Source organism: Chrysochloris asiatica, unplaced genomic scaffold (assembly GCF_000296735.1).
Source record: "Chrysochloris asiatica unplaced genomic scaffold, ChrAsi1.0 scaffold00026, whole genome shotgun sequence".
NCBI lineage: Eukaryota > Metazoa > Chordata > Mammalia > Afrosoricida > Chrysochloridae > Chrysochloris > Chrysochloris asiatica.
The window spans coordinates 8,389,625-8,406,764 of NW_006408544.1; the positions used below are offsets into that span (position 1 = coordinate 8,389,625).

The following is a 17,140-nucleotide window of genomic DNA, read 5'->3' on the forward strand; positions in this document are numbered from 1 at the left end:
CTCTTACCAGTGTGTAGGGGAGAATGCTTGTCACTTTGTGTGCTTTTGACCATGTGCAGTCCTGGTGTGGTGCTGTGGGTTAATGCGCCAGACTGCAAAGCCGTTTGAACTGCCAGGTCGGCGGTTCAAGCTTACCAGCTGCTCCTTGGAAACCCTATACAATGTTGCTATTAGTTGGAATAAACTTGACAGCAATAATGAGTTAGTTTGGTAATAGTTTTGTTTTGTTTTTTTTCCCTGCCCCCTGGCACTCTGCCCAGCCTGAGCTGTTGCTAGCTACAGGGTGTGGCTATGGGACACGCCTGGCTGGCTGCCTGGGTCCGCAGTATAAGGGAGCCAAAGGCAGCAGGAGTCAGCTCAGTACCTGGGTGGTTGGAATTTCAGGCTGCAGCTCCAGCCATGGTGCCCTTCTTCCTTTCTCTGAATGTCTTACGCCTGGGCCTGTGGGCTTCTGGCCTAATTTTGGTCTTAGGCTTCCTCAAAGTTGCCCATCTACTGCTGCGGAGACAGAAGCTAATCAGGGCCATGGATAGCTTCCCTGCCCCTCCTACCCACTGGCTCTTTGGACATGCCCTTGAGGTACGTGGGGAGATGAGGAGGTGGAGAAGTTTTGTTCAAAAGAGTCTTCCTTCAGAGAATCAAGCCTTATCTCCTGGGGGCCATAGAAAGAGACCCTGTGCTAGGGAAGGGAATTATTCCCTGGGAATCATGGGTCTCCTTCAGCTCCTTCGTGTTTCCCTCCCCCTAATCCTAGGATCGCTGCCTCACTTCTGCTTCCCAAGCTGGCCTCAGGTTTGCAGTCGGAGGTGCTTCAGAGCTTGGTTCAAGCAACCCACAGACTGCTTCCCATCATTCTAAAACCCAAGACTTAGACAAGGCTCTGCTGGAAGCTTACTGATAGCATAAATGTTACACATCTTGATCGTACTATAGATCTGGGCAATCTACTTTAGGGTTTAATCAGGGTTTTCTTTGTTGTGTTGAGAGTAAAAATTTCTGTTTTTATGACAGAAAATGAAAACAAAGACAGAGATGAGGTCAGAGAGACCTCTTAGAAAAAACACAGGAGAATGGGAAGTGAAAGTTAGATTCTTAATAGTTGCTTCGGTGGCTGTTACCAGTAATGACTGGAAGGAAAGTAAGAAATATTATGGTGCAACTGAGTAGAGAAATGCTACATCTGGAATTATTTGAGACAAAGAAAGGGCAGTTAAGCAAGATGATTGGTGGGGTTAAGATCTTTTGGATTTACCCATCCAGAGGCTCAAGGTCATATGCATACAAATGAGAAAACAGTCAAGATGAAATTGGAAAAATTTTAAATGGGTTGTATTTTTTTTGAATGTACTATAGGAGTACTGGTGTGGCGCTGTGGATTAATGCGCTGGACTGCAAGTCGGTTTGAACTGCAAGGTTGGTGGTTCAAGCTCACCAGCCGCTCCTTGGAAACCTTATATAGGTTCGCTATGGGTCAGAACTGACTCGATGGCACTCAACAACAACATAGGTATTGGACTGCTAACTGAAAGGTCAAATCCACCAGTCACAGAAGAAACATGAGGCTTTCTGCTTTAGTAAAGGTTTACAGTCTCAGAAACCCTACATAAGATTACTATGAGTTGGAATTGACTTGATGGCAGTGAGTTACAGATATCAAATGTTTCTCCAAATGAGTGTTGTAAAACAGACCTAAGTTTATGATGGAAGTAAATATTGAGTATTGTAGATTAGAAAACAGAAAGTGTGTAATCCTGCATTCAGCCAGTACTTACTTGCTTGGGTATGCTAAAAAGTGAATTCAGATTTGCCTGAAAGAAGTATATTTGATTCCGTTCAAAAAGAGGTTGATTGTGTTCCTGAAGCTCAGAAAAAGATGAGCTGGGATGAGTAGAGGATTTGGAAATCACATATAGGTAGATGATAAAGAAAGCCACAGTAGTGGAGTAGAGTCTCCAGAGAGAAGATGCAGAATGAGAAGAGGCAAAATCCTGGGTTTTCAGGAGGATAAGTTTTTGAGGAATAAATAGTGGGAGAGCAGCTGCTGAGAAGTGACATCAGAGTAGGTGGCAAAACATCCAGGAGAGAGTTCGAGCAAGAGTGGTGATCGGTGCTTACTAAGTGATGATTTCCAGGGGGATCCAACTTGGGCAGTAAAGCCACTCAAATAACATGAGGACCAATGTCTGCATCTCCCTGGATGGCTGGGCATTCTTTTGGGTCCCTCTTTTCCTGTTTCTTAGGTGTTTTGAGACTTTCCACTCTCCCATCAAACTGGTTATTCCTGGGTCTGGAATTCACTTTGGAATGTTGAAGATGGGAGAGGTGTTAGGGACAGGCTTTGGAATCTAAAGACCTGGGTATGAATTCTAATTGTATGACTATCTGGTTAGTAGTAGAGTCATAGTAAGTACATTTGTGTCTGAAAGGAAGGATGAAGAGTGAAGTTATCTGACTGTCACCAAAGTTGTGGGGATATCACTTCTCTGCTCCTGGGGGATCTTTACCATTAGATTCCCTCCCTTTGGGCTCCCCAGAGCTTACTTACTGATAAACTCCACAAACAAGTGTCCAAAGAGATGTTTTAAATTGAGCCCATATATTTTTAAACCAATGGTCATTTCAGAGATGTTTCCTTTTCCTACCTTGCTTGGCAGATGCTTCTAACCATTTTGCTTTAAATCTACTGCTTTGCTGTCCTGGAGACTGGCTAGACATGCTAAGCATTGAAAATCTAGAGTGTATGTGGGGTTACCAAGATGACTTGGATGGGAGGAATCAAGGTTATCTACGATGCCCATCTGAGAGGAGCACCAACTCAGGGAGATTTGGCTCCCAACTCCCAATCCCTGCATGACTGCACAGGGAAATGGAAACTTGTGTGTGGCTCCCTAGAGCAGAGCAGGGACTCATGGTGGAAAGTCACAGGCAGGTTGTTTCCAGTTTAGTAACTTAAGATGTCTTTAAAAAATAAGAACAGTCCAAAGATGAGTTGGATTGTTTTGAAAAATAATAAGTTTTCTGTCATGGGTAATGCTTGAGCTCTTGGGGAAAGAAATTTTCACTTTGTGAAGGTGTTGGCCCAGGCAATCCTGGTACTTGAACTCTTAGATCAACACGATCTGACTCCATCGTTCTAGGGAAGAGGGAATCCTGTCCCTAGCCCCTCCCCAACTATCTCTTTTTCTAAACATCTACCACCAGTTTGTGAATGGACTTATTTTTTCATCAGGGCTATCTGCAATCCCGCTGCAAGAAGTGGCTAAATAAGAGCTTGGTTTTTTGAACACTGGCCAACTGAGCCTCAGGTCAACTGGCTGATGGTTAGGACAGGTTTGTTAACAAGAAGGACAGCAGAAAGAGTCCCAGTCAGGATTCCCAGTCTGCCCCAGACTCATGTGGGATGGCTCCTTTTGGTCTTTGGGCTGCATTGTTCCCACCTGTAAAGTGGGGGTGTTCAATTAGGTGATGTTGACCTGACATGAACTCCCAGGGAGCACAGAAGAGAGTGACGACTTAAAGCTTGCTCTTCCTAGTTCCATCTATTGTTTACACTTGGTGAGGTCAACTAGGAGTATGAATGTGAGGATGAGGGGGGTGAGGTTAAGGGTTGCTGCTCTGAGTTTTCTCTGTTTCCTTCCTTCTGAAGAAAAACAAGCTCACCCCAGACCTCCCCACCCTGAAATCATCCCAGATCAAGGGGATCTGAGGACAGGTCTGAGAAAACAGTTGTGTAGCCCAGAGGAGTTGACAAGGTAGCCTCATGCTGCCCAGAGAGAGAACAATCCAGTCCACTTAAAGAGACTGCAGCTGTGGCAGTTGGGTCTAGCTACGTGGAGCCATCCTCACTCTTTCTAGGTGTTTCTGGACAATCAAGGGAATATAGGAAAAAGCTGGGAGTGAGGAGGCAGGTGTGAGTTCAGATCGTGAACATGATCCACATGAGGTCAGGGGCTCCTATTCATGGTAGGATGATGCAGAGGGGCTCAAGCATAGTTGACAAGAAGGGAAATGGTGCTTAGAGGAACTGTATCATTCAAAGACTCCTTCCAATTCTGAATTCCTATTAATTTGGCTTCTCTGTGACTTAGGCTCATTCTACCCTGTTCAACTAGGTTCCTGGGACTGAGAGGGATAAAGATGAAAACCCAGAAAGGAAGATGGAAAAATAAGATTGACACAGGAGGAAGGGGCACTTCCAGGGACAACCGTGAGGAAAGAGGATGAGAAGGGGTCAGAAGGTTCTCTCTTACCAGTGTGTAGGGGAGAATGCTTGTCACTTTGTGTGCTTTTGACCATGTGCAGTCCTGGTGTGGTGCTGTGGGTTAATGCGCCAGACTACAAAGCCGTTTGAACTGCCAGGTCGGCGGTTCAAGCTTACCAGCTGCTCCTTGGAAACCCTATACAGGGCCGCTATGGGTCAGAACTGACTCAATGGCACTTAACAACAACAACAACTCAAGGGCAGTGAGTACAAGGCCTCTTGGGGAGAGATGGGAAACTAGAATGCTGAGTTCAGAAGAAGTGAAATTATACCATACTCTGCAGAGGGCTGAGAGAAAATAAATCCGAGAGAAGACAAAGATGATAGACTGGAAACAAGAGTGTTGTTAAGTGTTGTCGAGTTGGTTCCAACCCATAGCGACCCTGTATAGGGTTTCTGAGGAGCAGCTGGTGGGTTTGAACCGCTGACCTTGTGGTTCAAACTGACCTTTCAGTCCACAGCATTATCCTGAAGCACCACACAGGACTCTGGAAATAAGAGTTGTTGTTAAGAGCTGTCGAATTGGTTCTGACCCATAGCGACCCTGTATTTCTGAGGAGCAGCTGGTGAGCTTGAACTGTCAACTTTGTGGTTCAAACCGACTTTGCAGTCCAGCACATTAACCCACCACATCACCCAAGCTTAATCCCCAAGGTCTTTGGGGAATAGTGGTCTGGGTTAGAAAAGGAAGCCCAGGAGGCTATATTATTCCTCAAGGCTGTCTTCTGGAGGATATAACATGGAATAATTAAGTGAGTAGAGACTGTGAAGGGGAACTTTCCAGGGAGAAAAAGCATGTCCAGTTTTTGGGTCTTTGCTTCCAAGATGACAAAGAGAAGAAGGAATGATCATGCTAAAATGGGTTATGACCATATGCAAATTATGTGCCCATTGTGATCCCATGGACAAGGCCATTATGAAGTCCATAATTCCAAACATAGTAGAGACTGCAGCCGTCAGGGACATTTATGAAGTGAATGTCTTTGACACCTACGAGTTTCCCAATCTGCATTTGAAATTATGTTGCTGTGTGAATTGTACTATTTACAGCAAAGTGATTAGGAACAGTTCTCATGAAGCCTAGAAGGATCAAGCATACTGAACCCTGATTTAGACTTACAGGTGCTGTCCCACAATGTCCACCAAAGCCCAGAGCAGGATTTAAGTCCTTAAATACTGAAGGAAAATTAAACTGGTAAATTGGAAATTATACTTAAAAAAAAAAAAAAAAAAAAAAAGCGGCCCAGCACAACATAAATGGAACTCACTGTAAAATGGGAGGAATTATCCTCTCCACATTAAGTTCATGAGATAATCTATACCACCTGGCACATAACAGGCATTCAGTGCATCTCTTCTCATTCACTATGCTGACAGAGTGCCAAAATGAATAGGGAATCTGGACATTAGTTAGAGAAGGACCAGCTGGGAACAGCAAATAGAAACCCACAGTATTGTTTACCACACAGGAAAGTGTTAGTGAACTTTGTGAACTCTTCTGTGAATTCCCAAATTGAGCAAGACCTTGGGTTTTTACCTCATGAGACTAACCATCTCTGGCCAATGTTTAGTTTAGCCAGATGCTTGTTATGGTTTCTTTCCTCCTTTCTTCTGTTCCTTCTCTATTTCATTTATCCAACACATGCTTTATCACGTACGTACTGTGTCCAAGGCCCTGTGCTGAACTCTGTAGAGGACCTGGAGATGCCACAGATGTGGTCTCTGCACTTGGGAAACTCACAGCCTAGAGGTGGAGTCAGGGGTCCTAACTAACCGTGTGATTGAGCTTCAGTTTCCTCATCTATGAGGTGAAATTTGGAATAGTGCTTCTCTTACAGACTTTTCTGAGGATTAGATTAAAGAATACATGTAGCCCTTTTAATGAAGTATCTGCCACATATTAAATGATCATGGAATGTCAATGTTAATATAATATTTTTTATTATTTTGGATTATTATGGATACAAGCTATTGTAACATAAAGCAGAATGTAAGTGAAGTACTAACAGTGCTGGATTGGACCACAGAAAGCAGATATTTCAATTGGTGAAGGATTACAGAGTTTTTTGGAGAGTTTCATTCAAGCTGGATAGTGAGGAAAAGGTGGATTGCTCTTCTATTCAAGAACAAGTGTCAGGCAATTAGAGATTGTGCCAGGAGGAAGGTATGGTATAAACCAAGGCACAGAGACGGTTTCACATCCCAGGAGGTCATATTAGTTCTAGACATTCAGACTCACAAGACTACCATTAACACACTTAGCAGCAATCTATTCAGAAAGTTATGGGCAGGAACTACATCTTGCTTACAAGGCTGCATCAGGTGTTCCTCCCAACAGTTCACCTAGCCATCACCCCCGAGGAAACATCCTTTCAATTGGTTGACTACTCATAGAAGAACTCATTGTGGAGTTAATTACATTGTATTACATTGCATTGTGGCGATAACTACATTTCAACTGCCAAACCACTGAGAATCCTGGCCCAGTCAAGTTGATACAAAACCTTAACTATCACAATGTTATTGATTGCAATCCTTTCAATGTAACATCACTTATCCCACTTCCTCCCTGTTTCCATTTCTCTTTCTTTCATAGTCCTTCTGAATTTGTCTTTGGGTAAATTCTGCCCTTTTGATTTCAAATGATTAATTATTCTAAGGTGTGTGTACCTCCTTAGTGTTACTGATTCCCTTATAGGCTTGTCTATTGTATGGCTGAAAATTGAGCCTTGGGGATGAGTTCATTTCCAGATCTGAATGATAACAAAGGCCGTAACCTTGGGGGTTCCACAAAGTGACTTCTATATTATACAATGAGCAGGTATTAAATTTGTAATAAAAGAGTGATGATGTTTAAAAGAAAGTTCTGTCTGGCTACAGTGCAGGGGGTTGGTGGAGAGTGGCAGATAGAAGCAGTGTAGCCAGTTAGGGCTCATTGAGCTAACCCAGGTACAAGAAGAGGTTGCCTTGTACTTAGAATGATGATTGTGGAGATGCAGAGGAGACAGAACCAAGAGATTTTGAGAATAGAGCTGGAAGTAGGCATATAAGAAGAGGGTAGGGAGCTCCTAGAACCTGCCCAAGTGGCCTCTTCCCTTTCTTGCTCTGGAATTTAGGTCCTGGTTGGTGATCCTAGGTTCATGAGTGGCCCTGGACCCCATTGCCGTTTCAGATCCAGCAGACAGAGAGTCTGGACAAGATTGTGTCCTGGACCCACCAGTTTCCCTACGCCCATCAACTCTGGCTTGGACAGTTTGTTGGCTTCCTGAACATATACGAGCCTGACTATGCCAAAGCTGTGTACAGTCGTGGTGGTGAGGACTCCTGAGAGACAGTGGGCCTTCCTGAGAACAAAGGACAGAGAGTTTGGTGTGGGGAGGATGGTCTAGTGCCCTAAGTCTGGGAAAGGGTGGTAAAGATTCAACCCTACTTTATCAAGAAGCATCCTCTGGAAACCATTGTATCCTTCTGACCTGAGTTTCCTCCCTTTGCAGACCCTAAAGCTGCGGATGTGTATGATTTCTTCCTCCAGTGGATTGGTGAGTGGGACACACCTGCCTTCCCTGTCCTTCCCATATATCTTAGTTATCTAGTGCTGCTATAACAGAAATACTACAAGTGGGAACACAGAGAAATGTATTCTTTCATAGTTTAGAATGGTAGAAGTTCAAATTCAGAGGGCCAGCTCTGGGGAAAGGTCCTTGTCTCCTTTCAGCATCTGTAGGCCCAGTAGTTCTTGGAGATTTTTATGTGTCTTAACATCAATCCTTGCCTGGATCTAGGAGCTTCACAGTGTAGTGATCCCAGGTCCAAAGGACAAAATCCAATCTTGGTTCTCCTTTCTTGGTGGTAGTGGGTTCCTCTTTCTCTGCTCACATATTTCTCCTTTTATCTCTTGTAAAATAAATGGCGTTGCATCCACAACCTTGGGGATCCAAATCATGGTGGGATTAAGGGTGATAAATCCCACCCTTGAAGTCCTGGTGTGGCACTGTAGGATAAGCACTGGACTGCTAACTGCAAGATCAATGTTTCAAACCCAATGCAGTATCAGTCATTTGAACCCACTGCAAGATCAGCAATTCAAAGCACTGGACTGCTAACCACAAGATCAGTGGTTCAAAAGTAATTTATTTGTGTTTTGATTATGCCTAACAACTCACAGAGCCCACATTCCAAGCTGCTGCTTGGAAACCCTATATAGGATCACTATGGGTGGGAAGCGACTCAATGGCACTTAATAACAACAAATGCCTCCCTTAATCCTCTTATTTGCTTTTCACATCAGATCACATCATGGGGGATCATCATATAATTGCCAAACCACTGAGAATTATGATTCAGCCAAGCTGACACATATTTTTTTGGGAGATACAATTCAATCCATGCCACCATTCAAGTCCCTTGGTGCTGTGTGGTCAGGATTTTGCCCTGCCTTTTCTGCCCTGTCCCCACTTGATCAGTTATTTCCTAAACAGGACCTCCTGACAGTCATGCACTCTTAAACTCTGCCCAAATGGGAAGAAGAGAGCAGGCAGGAGAGCTCAGGGTTGTGGGGAAGCAGGGCTTAGGCCTCTTTCATGGTTAGTTCATTGTTTAACTCTCTGGACAGTAAGATTAGGGCTCTGTAGAATATGAGTGTGATGAACAGCTTCCAAGAGGAGATGACATTGGGTTCTACAGAAACTTTTAGTAGGTTGTGTCAGTCAGGGGAAGGACCTGAGAAAGCTGAGGTAGTACCACCAAGGCTGTTGTCACCAGAGTTTGTAGGCTGAGTGTGGTGGGGAAATTAGGGTGGGTTGGGAGGGTTGACTGGCCTTGAGTGCTAGAATGAAGAGAGTGACTTAATGTTGAGGATAGGTGGAAACCATTGAGTAGTCTTGAGCCACACAAACTTCTTCAAAGCCTTCCTTTTATTCATGATCCCATGATATTCTCAATAGCTTCTTGGGAGCTGAGAAAGGGCAAGACCCAGAGGAAAATAACATTACCAAGTCTATTTACTCACCCAGTAACATATCTAAAAAATACTAAAGCAAAAACAAATTACACACACACACACACGATAAAAACAAAAGCAAACCCATTACTGTCCATTTGATTCGGACTCATAGTGATCCTATAGGACAGTATAGAATTTCCCATAGGGTTTCCCAAACTGTATCTTTATGGAAGCAGACTGTCATATATTTTTCATACAGTGCAGCTGGTGGGTTCAAACCTACAACCTTTTGGTTATTAGTCAAGCATGTAACAACTGTGCCACCAAGATTCCTTGTATGTAGTTCATTCTCCTTGGATCAACTATCAACACCCATGGAAGCAGCAGTCAAGAAATCAAATGATGTATTACATTAGGCAAATCTGCTGCACAAGACCTTTTTTAGAGTGTTAAAGAACAAAGATGTCAGCTTGAGGACTAAGGTGCACCTGACCCAAGCCATGGTACTTTCAAAAACCTCATATGCATGTGAAAGCTGGACAGTGAATAAAGAAGATCATAGAAAAATTGATGTTTTTGAGTTGTGGTGTTGGAGGAGAATATTGAAAGTGCCATGGGCTGCCAAAAGAACCAACAGATCTGTGTTGGAAGAAGTGCAGCCAGAGTGCTCCTTGGAGGCCAAGATGGCCAAACTTCGTCTCTCATACTTCAGACATATTGTCAGGAGGGACCAGTCGCTGGAGAAGGATTTCATGTTTGGTAAGGTGGAGAGTCAGATAAAAAGAGGAAGAGCCCCAGTGAGATTAATTGGCAATATGGCAGCATCAATGGGCTTAAGCATGGCAGCAACTATGAGGTTGGTCCAGGACTGAGCATTGTTTCATTCTGTTGTGTGTAGGATTGCTATGAGTCGGTACCAACTCTATAACACCTAACAACAACAACAACAACAGTAATATAAAGAAGTCTTTCTTTTGACTCCAGTGGTTTTAACCCTCTCTTAAGTTATCAAACAGATATTCTTAAATAAATGAGAAAATCGGCAGGAAACGTTTAGAGACATTCAGAGGCATTTCAAATACAGGAATTAATTTCCATTCCTCTGTGTATGTGTGTGTGTGTGTGTGTGTGTGTGTGTGTGTGAGTATGTAAGATAAGGTCCAGTCTGAGGCTATGAAGCACAAGCACTATTGATTATTCTCTGAAACCTGAGACTGTGACCACAGTCTCAGCAGTTGAGAAACCCAGGAGTGTTCTGCTTGGCTCTCTCCACTGAGCATGTTCCAGTTTCATCTGACTTAAGTCCATGGATCCTAGACTTTGTGGGTTCCGCCAGGAGGCAGAAGATGAACCATTGCCACCCACTGTGTTCTGAGGTCCTGAGGTCCTGCCCAAAAGTTTCTGGTCACCTGGTGTTGGGGCACAGAGGGCAATACTGAATCTCTCAGTATTGAGGGATCCAGCTTGAGGGTGATGTGCCAACACAGTCCATCTGCTTGGCCCCAGGCTGCAAGGGGCAAAGAAGAGCTACCCAAATTAACTGCATCTCCCTCTGCTATCCCTTTCCCAGGGAGAGGCCTTTTGGTCCTGGAGGGGCCCAAGTGGTTTCAGCACCGCAAGCTGCTCACACCTGGCTTTCATTATGATGTACTCAAACCCTACGTGGCTGTGTTTGCCGAATCCACACACGCCATGCTGGTGAGCTCCCTGCGCCAGTCTCCTGGAGGGTATTAACTTCTGGATCAGTCCCCAGTGTCTGTTAGAATGGGCCTGAATTGCTGGGGGAAGCCAGGTTTTTCACAGCAGTGGGGAATTTCTGAGGCCTGAGGTCCCATTCTGCCAGCAGTAGCAATGTGGAACTCTTGTTCTGACACCTGGCTCAGCCAGGAACCGACCTGATGGTGAATCTCTTGAGTGTCTAGGCAGTTCCTGGTGCTTGTCTTCACCAGGAGACCCAGCCCTTTCCCTTCCTAGACCAAAGAGATTTTATGAGTCTTAAATAAGACTCCAATAGTAGCAGGTTTGAGGATTGCCTATATTTGAGAGTATCAAGAAAGACGTCATCTTTGCAAATTGTCTCCTCCTCATCCTCTCCCTGAGATAGATGTCCAAGATAATGTCATTAGCAACTCATCTCTAACAGGGGTTTCTGGGGCCATGGGTCAGTCAGACTCAAGGACTGCATGATCCCAGAGATCAGCCAGGGTAGCCTTTTCCATGATAGGATGCTCCTCCTGAGCAACACTGGCAGGCCGGTTTTACACAAGCTGTGCTGGGGAGATCGCCACCTCTTGGTTTGCCTGTTCCTTTAGCTGATCTTGCCGGGGGCGGGGGGAGGTGGGGGATTGTATGTGTTCTAAAAGGTCCACCTTCTAGTCCTGTTTTTGATTCTGTCCTCTTTAAGTCTCTGCCCTCACCCTACATTTCAGTAGGATAGACGGCTGGACAGGGCCTGGGTGTAGATATGAGGGGTGAAGCTTGGTAGTGAAGAATTAGGTTGTGGATCCTGGAGGGCAGGGGTGGGACATGACACCCCCCTACCCCCCCATGTTACCTTCTATTTCTGAACTCAGGACTTGTGGGAGAAAAAGGCTCGTGAAGATAAGAGTTTTGACATCTTCTGCGATGTTGGCCGCATGGCGCTGGATACACTCATGAAGTGCACCTTTGGCAAAGGAAATAGTGGCCTGGGTCAAAGGTCAGAAGGCTCCTCAGGGATCACCATGCCTTCTCCCCAAGGTGGCCAACAGAGGAGAGCTGCCAGGATTCCTGAAGCCCTTGTCTGAGAGAAGATAGGGACTCTAGCTCATGAGGAATGGGGTACTTGCCCATGGTGGTGAGACACATTGTGGCTTTGCTGTTGTTAAGTGCCATTGAGTTGACTCATAGCAACCCTGTATAAGGATTCCAAGGATCGGTTGGTAAGTTTGAACCCTTGACCTTGTGGTTAAAACCAACCTTGAGGTCCAGTGCTTTAGCTCACAGTGCCACACCAGGACTCCATTGTGGCTTTGGTGTAGGGATTAAGATCAGGGAGAGTGAAGGCAGAGAGAGCTGTGGTTGGGGTCAGATTCCTGGAATGGGAGCTCTTCTGGATTTTTTCTTGGGTCAGTGTCTGAGCTGCCCCTTCCTCCCTCGGCTGTCCAGGGATAACAACTACTACCTGGCAGTCAGTGATCTCACGATGCTGATGCAGCAGCGGCTTCAGTCCTTCCAGTACCACAACGACTTTATCTACTGGCTCACCCCTCATGGCCGCCGCTTCCTTCGTGCCTGCAAGGTGGCTCATGACCATACAGGTAGGTTTTCCTCCAGGGTCCATCCCCCAAAACCCTGAGTCCTAGCACAGCCTCTTTCTGGACCCTCTGTGATCCCACCTCCTTGCTGGACCTCAGCTTCCTCTTTGAACAGAGAATAGGAAAGTGATGCTCTGTTCTCCTGACCCAGACCAGGTCATCAGGGAGCGGAAGGCAGCACTGCAGGATGAGAAAGAATGGGAAAAGATCCAGAAAAAGAGACACCTGGACTTCTTGGACATCCTCCTTGGGGCCCGGGTAAGTGCACAGGTGTCCACCTCTACCCCTGAACTGACCCCAGAAACCACTCTGACATTTTCCCCTTCCCCTCAACCTTTTAAGGCCTTACTCACTGTAAGGTAGAAAGTTTGTTAAGCAGTTTCCACCTATTCTACATGTAGACTGACCCCCATAATGACTTGTTGATTGTTCTGTGACATATTAGCAAAGTCTCCTAGGAGAGAAGGAAGGTGCAAGGTATGGGTGGGCTATGGTATCTGTGTAGCAGGGGCCTGGATGATCAATTTTAGATAGCAAAAATGAGGAAAGCCTTTAATGAAATAGATGAATTAACAAAATATGCACAATAATGGACTTGAACATACCAACCATCATGAAAGTGCCTCAGGACCAGGCAATGTTTCATTCTGTTGTATATGAGTGGGATTCCAATGAGTTGGAGCCAATTTGATGACAGCAATTTGAAGTCAGTGGTTCAGATTCACCAATCACTCCTCAGAAGCCCTATAGGGGATCACTATGAGTCAGACCTGACTTGATGGAACTTAACAACAACAACAAACAACTATAAGCTTCTAGAGATCTTGACACCCTAGAGTCTTAGAGTTCATTCATTCATTTTTTACCTACTCCACAAAGCTCTGGGCTAGGGATGCAGTGATATGAAAGACCTGTCCATGGCTTCCAGAAACGTATAGATTAGCAGAATAGGTAGGGGCTAAACATTGATAAAGAGGTCTTCTTGTGTCAGCTGGCATTCCAGGTGTCATGTGAACAGAACTGACAGGGCTGTATAAGGTCACAGGTCACTTTGCAGAGAGACTCAGGGAAGCATCCAAGATGAGTTTCCATGGGCAGATAGGGATGCTCAGTCTGAAAAGGAGCTTTCACTCCTTCCTTTGGAATTTCATTTGCAAAATTATACTATTATGAGTTCTTCATGGTACCTATCTCAAATTTCTTGAGCTATGCCTTCCCTAACTCAGGATGAAAGTGGGAGCAAGCTATCAGATGCAGACCTTCGGGCTGAGGTGGACACATTCATGTTTGAAGGGCACGATACCACCACTAGTGGCATCTCCTGGTTTCTCTACTGCATGGCCCTGTACCCTGAGCACCAGCAGCGCTGTAGAGAGGAGGTCCAAGAGCTCCTAGGAGACCGGGACACCTTCCAGTGGTAAGTGAGACTGAGGGTAAGCTTAATCTGTTTTGCTCAGCCCCAGAGAAGGTCTGTGCCATTCTCTTGTGCCACCAAGGACAACCCAGGGCTACCCTAGAAACTAGATGGGATGGTGGCAGTTATTTTGTCCCCTCCAGTGCCGTAGTTTTGGAAAGGAGAGGTGCAGATGCACTCCAGTACATTCTGGTAAAAAGTAGCCTTTCCAGATGTGAGTAACATAGAGAAGACTGCCAACAGAAAACTGCTTGCTCCCTCTGATTATGGCCGAACCTGACTACAATTCTGATATTCTGGATAGAGCAGAGAAAGCTGAAAGAGAAAGACATGGAAACTCGGAATGAACAGAGCTAGGATTGTGGGGAATGCTGATCCCTTCCCAACAGCTTTAAAAAAAAAAAAGTTTTTATAGTGGATTGAGTGAAAGTTTACAGAGCATATCATCAGTTTTACATTCAGCAGGTCTTTGTTTCATTACAATGTTTATAATCCCCTCCATGTACCATCAGTTAACAGTATTTCTCTCTATTCATTTTTTAAAAAAACACTCAGGCATATAAAATAAGTTACACCTCCAAAGTGCACATTCTGCAAGTCTGCCTTCTGGCCACTGGCTCTTAATCCCTTTCTTCCTATGAATCTAGAGTCCTCAGCTGCTCCCCTTCTCCATGCCCCCATCTCTGCCTCGTATCTGGTGTCGCTGCTTCTCTGGATAAGTTCCCGCATTCTGCTTGTGCTCTTTTCCCTTGATGGTCCTAGGGTCCTCTGTTTCTGGACTGTAAGATTAACCACTCCCTTGTTTTTGTTACAAAACTTGTACCTTCATAACTGTGACAGTCACAATTAGTCGTTATAACAATTATTCACTCTTGAATCATACGAATCTTATCCCCATCTCTTTTCACTAAACCCATCTAGACAAGATGAAAACTATTCCATGTGAACTCTTTCTGCATCCCCTATACTCAGTGGGGACTCTTTCTGTACCCCCTATACTCTTAAACTAAACTCCCTTTTGAAACCTTGTAAGCCAGTCACTTTGTGCCTTTATCACCCCCTCATTTTAGGTAGCCAAAGTCTAAGTTGCATGTCCCTATCTAACCTGTGTACAGAGGGGATAGCATTAATACTTTATGTGAAGACTCCTTCCCTCTCTGTTGGTATTTAGAGTTACTACCTCCATGACTATAGGTCAGGTTCATCAAATTGTAGCAATTTACCCTTTTTTCCTTTATAAAAAAAAAAATTTTTTTTTTTAAAATCTTCCTCTAGTTGAGTTCTGATTATCAAGTTATCGAGACTAGGTCAAATGGGTACTGTCTGCAAGTTTGGGTGTTCTTGTTCATCTCCCTTCACTTCATATAAGCTGGATGCTTCATTCTCAGCTCTAGCCCTCTGTGGCTATGTCCTTGTCCATGGGCTGAAGTGTCCCCAGGTCTCACCACACTTTGGACCAAGCAGCCCTTCCTCTTCTCTCTCTCATCTCCAGGTCAACGGAAGTCAATGGACTGTGGTTGAACTCAGCCCATTTCTTCATTGCTGCCTTTCGCCTGCTTCCAATCACCAGTAGACCAACATGGTCGCCAGCAAGCTTACATGTTTGTTAATGTATTCCCTTTGAGTTTCCGTCTAAAAGGAGAGTTTGTCCTGAAGGAACTTGATTGCTTGCCTTGATGGCTTCCTGGAGAACAGCTTGCTTATTCTTGTAGTAGACAGTCAGGCTGACATTTTTGTTTTGTGTTTTTCCTGATGATCTTTCTTTGAAGATGTATCTTCTGTTGCTGTATCTGTTCCAGGCTGGTCTGCTTGTCCTTTCTAGTGGGAATGTCCCACCACATAAGGTTCTGGGTGGGACTCAGGATTCCACCTAAGGTCCTATACTCTGCAAAGGCTTTGCAAGAGGCCTATTTCACTGGACAAGTTCTAGAACCCCTTTTAGTTATTCCAGTTAGTTATAGGCTGAATGTGGGCTTACAAGTTTTCTATAATCATAAACATTAAAAAAAAAAAAATGTCCACACCTTTAGCTCCACAGTTCTGTTAGGTCTTCATGGCTGCTCTGATCCTTCCCTCACTTGGTCTCTCCCAAGATGGTGGCTCTGGGAGCAGATGAGCATCTTGAATTAGCAAGTGATGGATTTCTTGCTTCTGCTACAAATTTCCCTAGCTGTAAGCCTTCCAACCTTCTAAATATTCCTTTATATGTGGTTCAGAGTTCTGGCACCATCCCTGAGCCTGCTTGTTCTGGTATTCTGTGTTGTTGCTGATGGAGCTCCTCACTGCACATCTACCTTCTCCACCATCTTGTTTGTTCTCTCCTACCTGCTTTTGATGGTACTGCACAGTCCCCAAGATTCTGGCCTCTTCTCTGGTGAAGGAAAGAAGTCTGTTTCCCAAATGCCCTTCCTTAAAATCTTTCAGTCAATAGTTCCTTCTTGTTTCTTAGTTCAAGTCTTAAGTCATTAACACCAATTGACCCCTGTCTCTCTCTCTCATTTTTTTCCCAATAACTTTTTATTGTGAATTGGATGAAGGTTTACAGAGCAGATCATCAGTTTTACATTCAACAAATCCTAAGCTTCTTTTCATTTCAATGGTTGTAATCCCTTCAATGTAATGTCACTTACCCGACTTCCTCCATGTGTTTCCTATTTTCATTCCTCTTTTTCCCCTAACCCTTCTAAACTCTGTCCTTGGGTAAATGACACCCTTTTGATCTCAAATGGTTGGTAACTCAGTAGTGCTATTGTTCCCCATATAAACCTATTGAGTCATGGATATGCATTCAGTTCCAGACCTGGCCAGTAGTCACCTGCCTCTCTTTTAGCTCATTCTTCCAAACCTTGGGGATCTCTCATAGGCTCCTCCCCACCACTGTTTTTACTTTCTCACTCCTCACATGCACCTCTCCATCTCCTCTCATCAAAGCTGGGATGTCAGTCGTGCACATAGCTTTTCCCCTGGGCTTCTGCACTGCCCCAATGCAGTATAGACACACAGTTAGGTTGCAGGGAATACTAAATCATGGAGAAGTCTATAAATTCATGTGGGAGGAGCCTGAACCTGTAATTCTGAGGTATGGAATTTGGAGGATGAATTCTCCGTTATCCATATTTACTGGTTGGGTATTAGAAACATCTCAGGATGTTCAGCCAGGTGCTGTTGAGGAAGTGAGTAGGGCTAAGTAGAGGAAGAACCAAGATGCTATTCTTTTTTTTTTTTTT

General features: G+C 44.6%; 1 protein-coding gene across 1 annotated transcript in view; it reads left to right on the forward strand.

Annotated features, from left to right (window-relative positions):
- The first annotated feature begins 399 nt into the window (after positions 1–399).
- Positions 400–17,140, forward strand: part of LOC102824174 (cytochrome P450 4B1-like) — a 23,028-nt gene continuing 6,287 nt past the window's right edge. The window contains exons 1-8 of the mRNA XM_006839852.1: positions 400–579; positions 7,434–7,575; positions 7,756–7,800; positions 10,774–10,901; positions 11,777–11,901; positions 12,351–12,502; positions 12,651–12,757; positions 13,726–13,916. Coding sequence (XP_006839915.1) covers positions 400–579; positions 7,434–7,575; positions 7,756–7,800; positions 10,774–10,901; positions 11,777–11,901; positions 12,351–12,502; positions 12,651–12,757; positions 13,726–13,916 — 1,070 coding nt within the window. The remainder of the gene's footprint in view (positions 580–7,433; positions 7,576–7,755; positions 7,801–10,773; positions 10,902–11,776; positions 11,902–12,350; positions 12,503–12,650; positions 12,758–13,725; positions 13,917–17,140) is intronic.